Genomic DNA, 9,251 nt, shown 5'->3' with positions numbered 1-9,251 from the left:
TCAAATCAGGCTCTCTCCAACATCGGCAGAAGACGATCGCCTGAGGGCAGTAGGCAAGGGATTCATATCGTCCAGACGTCATCGTCATTCGTCGACACTTGTCTCATAGTTGCCCGTACAAGCACACGGCATATCTGTCGCTATGTTCATTGAAAGATACGCGCGACTTTTCAAGGACGAGGGTTGCCACGTATTCCCTCTGAGCCACGCTCGTGCGCGCTCAGTCTCAAACGTTCACTTGTGTGGCAACGTTTGAATCCTCGACGTATCTAGCCTTCTGGAACGTGGAACGGTAATATATATATATCAGTTCCCGGTATGTTGGTCATCACTCTGGACTCAGACTCGAGAGGTGCAAGACAAGTGGTGCGTGTCCGTGTTGCGTGGTGGCCGAAGAAGAGCGCATTCATTGATTGATGCCCACACCCATCCTTCGACTCGACGCGAGATATCACGGGCGCTTCCTATCTGCCAAATACCCACTAAACCAACTAAACAGCATATCAGTGCACCTGCACACTGCATCTTCATCTGTGAACCTGAGAGACGGTGTGCCATTCGACCCAAGGCAAGCAAGGAAAACTGTAAATCCGAGGCCGGAGGTACGCCGCCCCATTTCAGTCATGGAGGAGTACGTGTATGGGAATTCAGATTCCATGAACGACCTGTTTCTTGCTGCACGCTTTGAGATGGTTTCCCCGTTGACACCAGCAGGAGCTGCAGCAGCAGCAGCAGCTATGGCGACAAAAGAAGGTTCCTTGTGCGAGGGCTTCTTCCGCGGATCCGAAGTTTATGGGGAACCGTCACACTACTCCATCACACGTAAGAGTTATTTGCTATGTGAGGGAACATTGAATAGTGACATGTGGACACCTAATCTCATAATCAGGCACTACTCATGAGAATGGCAGTCACTGTATTCCTCATGACGTCGGCTGCAAGAGACCTTAATAACTTCTGTGTCTTGCAGATACTGGAGAAACACCGCCTGGTCCGTCGCCAGTCTACAGCTCCCCGTCCGTCTCCTTCTCGTCCCTCTCCCCTGGAGAAGGAGTAGGAACAGGGGTCTTGGAGTCCTACACCGTGACTGCAGGCCTAACGCCCCCTCCACTGACCAAGAAGGGCAAACCTCGCAAGATCAAGTTGTGGGAGATGGAGGGCCCCGCTGCCGAAAGGGCCAGGAAGGTCCGGGAGAACAGGGAACGCAAGAAAATGTAAGTCCATTGCAAAACGCCCTCCCTTTCTTCATTCCTTTCCCTCGTCCTACACCACCCATTCCCTGACTCAGATACATATCTGGTTTATAGTATGGGCATATGACAGTGTGCAAGGTGGCTGAAAGAACGGTATATCAAGTCTTCATTTTTTTCTTGCAGGGAGAAGGCCTTCTTGCTGGAGAAATATGAATCCTTGGATAGAAGGAACCAGTAGGCCGAGAGGGAGATGGCGGCTCTCAGTGGCGAAATCACAGCCAGCGAGAAGAGACAGTCAGTTCTGCGCTCCGCTCTCAGGACGGAGAAGGAGGAAATCCAACGGTTGAGGTCCCATATGGGCAACTCCTTGATGGAGCTGGAAAAGGTGTCGCGCGGCATGGATCCCAACTACATACAGGAGGTCGCCAGAAACCTATGCCACGACATGCGTCTCAACTTTATGAGCCACTCGGGCATGACAGCCTTGATCCCGACCAGCGGCTGCACCACATACGGACAAAGGGAGGAGGACTCCACCAACTTGTTCTTCGCGTAGCCTCGATGGGCGTCTACCTTCTCGATCTTACCTCGACATGACCAATCTTAAGATCTCGTGCCAGTGGTCGCTAAATCTTATTCATCTCTTTTTCTCTTTCGTAAAGAGAAAAATCATAGGTGCACATGTATATATTTACATATTTATTTTTAACGTTTATGTACAATCTAATTTTCTAATAAAATCATGAGATGATATTTCACCTCCGGGTTTTTTGTTCTTCCACACCAAAGTCACGTATCACTCCTTGTTTTTTGTTAATATCCATATGAGCATTCAGAGCAGCCATGATTGGTATATCACTGTTCATTGGTGACACATCAAAAACATCTTGAGTTTGATTGTAGAACAGCTTTTCCTGTAGAGGTCTATCTTGTTGGGGGCAGGGCTAGGATGAGGAACGCATATGTTTGCATTTACGTCAACTTACAATTTTAGTGTTCAGTCACTGCAAGAATGATTTCATTTCTATATATTTATTATTTTCTGAATCATTCTTACTCCACCGTTTGTACTGCTGGTACTGTTTTCTTTGCCTAAATCTATTATTTCATTATGATTGTCAATTGTTTTTTCTTCCTCTCCTTTTTAGTATTAATTCTGCCAGTCGTTTTATTATAATATACAGTGTATATGTTTATATATATATATATATATATATATATATATATATATATATATGTGTGTGTGTGTGTGTGTATATATATATGTATATATACAGACATACATATATATATATATATATATATACAGTATATATGTATATATATAGTATACATATATATATATATACATATATATGTATATATGCAGTGTATATGTATATATACATATATATATATATATATATTTATATAGTATACATATATATATGTGTGTGGATGTGATACAGGTGAGAGTAAAAGGGAAGAGATAGGTAGTATGTTTGTGAGAAGAAAGATGGATGTGTTGGCTTTGAGTGAAACTAAGTTGAAAGGGAAGGGTGAGTGTAAGTTTGGGAGTGTAAGTGGGAGGTTATCAGGAGTGAAGAGAGGGCGAGGGAGGGAAGGGGTGGCTATTCTAGTAAGTGAGGAGATAGGTAAACAGGTAGTGGAGTGGAAGGAGGTTTCCTCAAGGATAATGTGGATGAAGGTGAAACTGGGAAAGGAGATGTGGGTCTTTGTAAGTGCATATGGGCCTGGCAGTGAGAAGAGCGTGGAAGAAAGGGAGGCCTTTTGGATAGATTTAAATGAGTGCATAGAGGGTTTAGGAAGAAATGTCAATGTAATAGTACTGGGAGACCTTAATGCTAGGGTGGGAAATGGTCCAATCGATGGAGTGGTTGGGAAGTGTGGAGTTCCAGGAAAGAATCGTAGTGGAGAGTTGATGGTGGAAATGTGTCTAGAAAGAGTTGATGATAGCAAATACAGTGTTTTGGAAGAAAGTCAAGCATAAGTACACATGGGAGAGGGTGGTGGAGGGAAGGGTGGTAGTGGTAAATAGGATTATAATAGGAAGAGTTAAGGATGTACATGTGCTAAGGGGAGAGGGTGGGGGAATATCAGATCATTTTTTGGTGGAAGGTAAGTTGAGAGTGGAGGATAGATGGAGAAAGAGGAAAGGGACAAAAGGTAGGGAGGTGCTTAGAGTGAACTCCTTGAATGAAAAGGAAAAGGAGAAGGAGTACGAAAAGAAGCTGAAGGAGGAGTGGGAGGGAGTAAAGGATGGAGCAGAGATGGGTGTGGAGGAGGAATGGGGATGGTTCAAGGAGGGAGTGTGCAAGGATGGTGTGTGGAACAAGAAGGACAGGGGGAAATAGAAGAAAGGGTAGTGAATGGTGGGATGAGGAAACAAAGAAGGTTGTAGAAGAGAAGAAGCGAGCATTCACAGATTGGTTACAAAAGAGGACGGGGGAGTCATATGAGACGTACAAAGAAAAGAAAAGAGAAGTAAAGCAAAAGGTAAAGGAGGCAAAGAGGAGAGCAGATGTGAAATGGGGTAGGAGTATGACAGAAAATTTTGAAAGTAATAAAAAGATGTTTTGGAAAGAAATTAAGAGAGGAAGAGGAGGCGAATCAAGTAGGGAAGAAAAGGTAAAAAGTACAGATGGAGAGATGATAATGGAAGAGATGGCAGTAAGGGGAAGATGGGCAGAATATTTTAGGGAGTTGCTAAATGTGAAGGAGGATAGGGAAGGAAAGATAGCTGCAGTGGGAAATGCGAAGAAAATGAGAGTGATGAGTGAGGAGAATGGAGGAGAAATAAGGAAGGATGAGGTGAAGGCAGTTGTAAAGATGATGAAAGCAGGTAAGGCACCTGGTCTGGATGGATGCCATGCAGAATGTCTGAAAAAGGGAGGTTCAGTGATGGTGGATTGGTTGGTGAGGTTATTTAATGTTTGCTGGAGAGAGGGTAGAGTACCGGAGGACTGGAGAAGTGCCTGTATAGTTCCTCTTTACAAGGGAAAAGGGGACAAGTGTGAATGTAGTAGTTTCAGAGGGATTAGCCTGTTAAGTGTAGTAGGGAAGGCTTATGGGAGGATCTTAATTGAGAGGATTAGGAGAGGAACAGGAGTAATTGGTGAGGAACAGTGTGGATTTAGGACAGGTAGAGGTTGTGTAGATCAGATGTTTGTGGTAAGACAGATATGTGAGAAAGCTATAGGAAAGGGGAAGGATGTTTTTTGGGCTTTTATGGATCTGGAAAAGGCTTATGATAGGGTAGACAGAAAGGCACTGTGGGAGGTTATGCAGATTTATGGGATAGGAGGAAAGCTTTTGTGAGCTGTCAAGAGTTTTTATGAGAGTAGTAGAGCTTGTGTCAGGATTAGAAATGGAGAGAGTGAGTGGTTTGAAGTAAAGGTGGGACTTCGTCAAGGATGCGTTATGTCGCCCTGGCTGTTCACACAAACACACACACACACACACACACACACACACACACACACACACACACACACACACACACACACACACACACACACACACACACCCACATATATATATATATATATATATATATATATATATATATATATATATATATATATGTATATATAGACCTATATATACATATATATACATATGTATATAAACATATATATATACATATGTCTATATAAATATATATATATATATGTATATATATATGCATATGTATATATATATATGTATATTTATATACTGTATATATACATATATATATATGTATAAATATGTATATGTATGTATATGTATATATATATAATATATATATAATATATATATATATATATATATATATTTGCAAAGTAGACCACTTGGAAAAAGAAACTAACGAAGCAGAGCGCTTTCGTATATTACATCTTCAGTGCAACAAGTACATAGTGATAGGAATGCATAGACAATATATACATGATACAAAGGAACAAGGACAGTTTGAATAAGCGTAGCGACCAATTATCCCCTGGAGAGCGGAAGGTCATTGTCAATTATCTTACGATGGTCGGGCGACATCAGGTCACAGTCGCCAAGGGTCACTGTTTCTACTAATTATATAGGGCGACATTAAGTCAATTCGTTGGATTACATTTTACCTTATATTATCTTACTAATTTCTTGACAAATGAAATTATCAAGTTTGTACAAGCCTTTATGTAGGTTGGTATTTTGACTACATAAAGGCTTGTACAAACTTGATAGTTTCATTTGTCCAGAAATTAGTAAGATATTATCAGGTAAAATGCCTTTCCCTTTTTGGCTACCTCCCTTGGAAGGGGGAAAAAGCCTTGGTATATGTATGTATGTATATATACATATGCCTTAACTACTGGTTGTTCAACCTTGTCTCTATCATAGTTTATATATTTCTTGTAAGATCAAGATTGTTAGATGTCCTGCTCTTGTTTGGGTACCGTCGTCTGTGGTTCCGTTGTCTACAATTGCTACTATCACCGCATCGACTAGCGAGACCTTCCGTGGGCCTGTTGTGGTGTGCTAATGACTGTAGTATCGTCCAGACACATCGACTTAAATGATACAGACTCCCTCACATAGAATCCGAGCAAATTGTCCCGCTAGATAAAAAGTCGTCACATCTCGTCGAGGTAAAGTGGACGATAAGCACAGTGGGAGACCACCCAATGTTGATCAAACTATTTCATGACCTTAACTATAGGTCTTCTGTTATGGTGACAAGATAAATGAGCCTCTGTAGGCCTCGGGGCAGTCCAATGTTAGAAAAATATGGTATGAGGGTATAGGCCATAGCCCTATACCCCTTAAATAGAAGGCCTGGTAAGTCCCCTGCTCGGCATCTGTAACTCGGGTCCCAAATCGTAACTTGGGTCTCACTATTTTTCACTACAAATGCATGGTAGAACATTCTTTTTAGTGTCTTATAGGAGGTTTTAAAGATAAGAAATTAATTTTTCATCATTTCAATTTTCTTCAATGTCATCTAAAGGTCATAGGAAGTTCAAAGCACATTAAAAAAGCCTATATCGCCCAAAATATTGCATATTTTCTCACTTGAAATAATGAAGTACACACTGTATGTTGCAGTATGTAACATAATATAGGATAATACACAAAAATAAATGTACAACACTTGAAATAATGAAGTACACACTGTATGTTGCAGTATGTAACATAATATAGGATAATACACAAAAATAAATGTACAACACTATGAAACAGCTTGGTACAAAACTACTTATTGATATAAAAATCTGTTAATTTTTTCCCATAAGTTTCTCCTTCCTTCTGAGGCAGCCGAGCTGTCTTTCTTTGTCACTTTTATCAAGTACAAATGCTTTTAAAAGAATATTCGCTCAAATAACACAAGCTTCTTCAAGTCCAGCCATTAGGCTGTCAATAAAAGATAAAGATTTACTCAGATGATATCGGCAGCAATACAAGTTGCACTCTACAACAAGTTTGTAAGCAGAGTGTACGAAATGTACTGTTGAGAGCAGAAGGACAGTTAGTCCACCTCTACTTAGATTCATTAGAAACTGTGAATCAATACGATCTTTATCGTCATGCTCAGTTTCAGCATATACAATATCGAGACTGGACCTAATAATCACATCAGAACCTGAAATAGTGGACAAGATTGAACTTAAGACACTAATAGGTAAAAGTGACTACATATTGGTTGAACTGGAACTAAATGAGGAAAAATACACAAAAAAGAAAACAATAAAGAAAGAATGATTGACGTATGTAAAATTGTTTTTTGATAAAATAAGAGAATTAAAAAAAAAGAAAAAAAAACAGACTGGGAAAGGATGCACAAGGAGGAAGCAACAGTAGAAGAGAAATGGAATATTTTGACAAAAAATTATAGAGTGGAAAAGTATGTTCCAATACGTAAACAAGAAAAAGTATATGTAAAGTGTTGGAACAAGAAAAGATTTAGGGAGTTGAAAGACAAAAGAGATAAAGCTTGAATAAAATGAAAGACAAAAGACCTGAAAAATGGAAAATATATACTAGTTATAGAAATCAATATGTACAAGTGTGCAGAGAAGAAAAGAGAAAATACGAAAAAGATGTCATAGAAAAATGTAAAGATCAATCAAAACTATTTTATAGATTTGTAAACAACAAACTGAAAAACAAACAAGAATTAGTGAAACTACGACAAGGAGTTGAATACACAGAGGAAATAGAAATGGCAGAAATTATGAACAAGTATTTTAAATCAGTGTTTACGAGAGAGAACATACAACTTGGAGATATCGAGTGGAAGGAGAAAGTCCCCCCTATGAAAGAGATAGAAGTAACGAGAAAAGAAATGATGAATCACTTGAGTAATCACGATGTTAGAAAATCGCATGGACCAGATGAAATGGCAAACTGGATTTTGAGAGAATGCAGGAATGAACTAACAGACAAAATACATAGTCTAATAAACAATTCATTGAAAGAAGGAAAAATTTCAGACGAGTGGAAAAGATCAAATATAGTGCCAACATATAAAGGGGGAAACAAGGAATACCCTACTAACTATAGACCGGTCTCTCTAACAAGTACGATAGCTAAAAATTGTGAAAGAATGATCAAAATTACATGGATAAGGCATTTGGAAAAAACAAAGTACTAAATCCAAGGCAGTTTGGATTTAGACAGGGACGTTCATGCTTCACAAACTTAATGTATTTCTATTCAAGGCTAATAGATGTAATACAAGAAAGAGATGGATGGGCTGACTGTGCATTTCCAGATCTGAAAAAAGCTTTTGATAAGGTGCCACATAAAAAAATTGCTAAAGAAATTAGAAACTGCAGGAGGAATACAAGCCAAACAGCTGAAGTGGATGAAGACTTCTTACATGAAAGAAAAATGAGAGTGGTGATAAGAGACAAACACTCTAATTGGGGTGAAGTGATTAGTGGACTTCCACAAGGAACAGTTCTGGCCTCATTAATGTTTCCTACATAAATTAATGATATGGATAGAGGAATTAAAAGGTATGTAAGCTTCTTTGCAGATGATGCAAAATTGTTGAAAAAAGTGAACACTGTAGAAGACTGTGAGTCGCTACAAAGTGATCTCAATAAAGTTTGGGAATGGAATAGGAAGTGGGAGATGGAATTTAATATTAAGATGTGTAGTATGATGGAATTTGGAAGAAGCAAAAAAAGAATAGTGGGATCATATAAATTGGGAGAGGAAGAAATTAAAAAAGTAGAAAATGAGAAGGACCTAGGAGTCATTATTATGAATAATATGTCCCTTGAGAAACATATAAACAAAACTTTTGGAGAAACTTATCATTTAATAAGAACAATCAAAGTGGCATTTACATACCTGGACGAAGAAATTGTAAAGAAAATACTAGTCACTTTGATAAGACCAAGATTGGAGTATGCAGCGACGACGTGGTCACCAAATACAAAAAAATGTATTAAAAAAACTTGAAAGAATACAGAGAGCAATTACGAAATTGGCACCAACACTCTCAGAGCTATCATATGAGGAGAGACTAGCAAAACTTGAGCTACAGACATTAGAGCAAAGAAGAGAGGAGACTTGATAACTATTTATAGAATCATGAAAGGTATAGAAACTGTTGATAGAGAGGATCTAATAATATGGGATAGTAAAGATACAAGAGGACACAGAAAGACCATCAAGAAAGACATTTATAGAAAAACAACAGCTTTCCCCACAGGGTAATAGACCTTTGGGACAAGTTAGATGAAAATGTGGTGTGTGGAAAAACGATACACGAATTGAAAAAACAGTCTAGATAAAACGAGTTATGAAGACAGGACACCACGAGCATAGCTCCCCTTCCCGTGAAATACAACCAGGTAATTACACGTACACACACACACACACACACACACACACACACACACACACACACACACACACACACACACACACACACACACACACACACACACACACACATATTATACTGTATATATATATATATATATATATATATATTGTTACGAATCTTACGAATACTTCTGACCTGTAACATAAAGATATTCCAAGATTATATGAATGATTTCCAAGATCCTATGT

At 39.0% G+C, this 9,251-nt stretch overlaps 1 protein-coding gene across 1 annotated transcript; it reads left to right on the top strand.

Moving 5' to 3' along the window:
• The first annotated feature begins 311 nt into the window (after window positions 1-311).
• LOC143024284 (uncharacterized) lies at window positions 312-1,470 on the top strand. Its single transcript, XM_076183076.1, has 3 exons — window positions 312-822; window positions 971-1,214; window positions 1,377-1,470. The coding sequence occupies exons 1-3, from the start codon at window positions 417-419 to the stop codon at window positions 1,429-1,431; spliced, it is 705 nt and encodes a 234-aa protein (XP_076039191.1). The 5' UTR covers window positions 312-416; the 3' UTR covers window positions 1,432-1,470.
• Window positions 1,471-9,251: the final 7,781 nt, after the last annotated feature.

Source organism: Oratosquilla oratoria, chromosome 4 (assembly GCF_046742065.1).
Source record: "Oratosquilla oratoria isolate Oo_2021 chromosome 4, ASM4674206v1, whole genome shotgun sequence".
Lineage (NCBI taxonomy): Eukaryota > Metazoa > Arthropoda > Malacostraca > Stomatopoda > Squillidae > Oratosquilla > Oratosquilla oratoria.
The sequence above is the reverse complement of the archived record's forward strand: the minus strand, read 5'-3'. Positions and strand labels throughout refer to the sequence as shown.

What these genes read in the sequence shown, in the direction of transcription:
- LOC143024284 (XM_076183076.1), top strand. Translation starts at nt 417, where the DNA reads ATGCCCACACCCATCCTTCGACTCGACGCGAGATATCACGGGCGCTTC. An exon ending in GTCACACTACTCCATCACAC is followed by an intron (nt 823 to 970) that starts GTAAGAGTTATT and finishes TGTGTCTTGCAG; the next exon opens with ATACTGGAGAAACACCGCCT. An exon ending in AACAGGGAACGCAAGAAAAT is followed by an intron (nt 1,215 to 1,376) that starts GTAAGTCCATTG and finishes TTTTTCTTGCAG; the next exon opens with GGAGAAGGCCTTCTTGCTGG.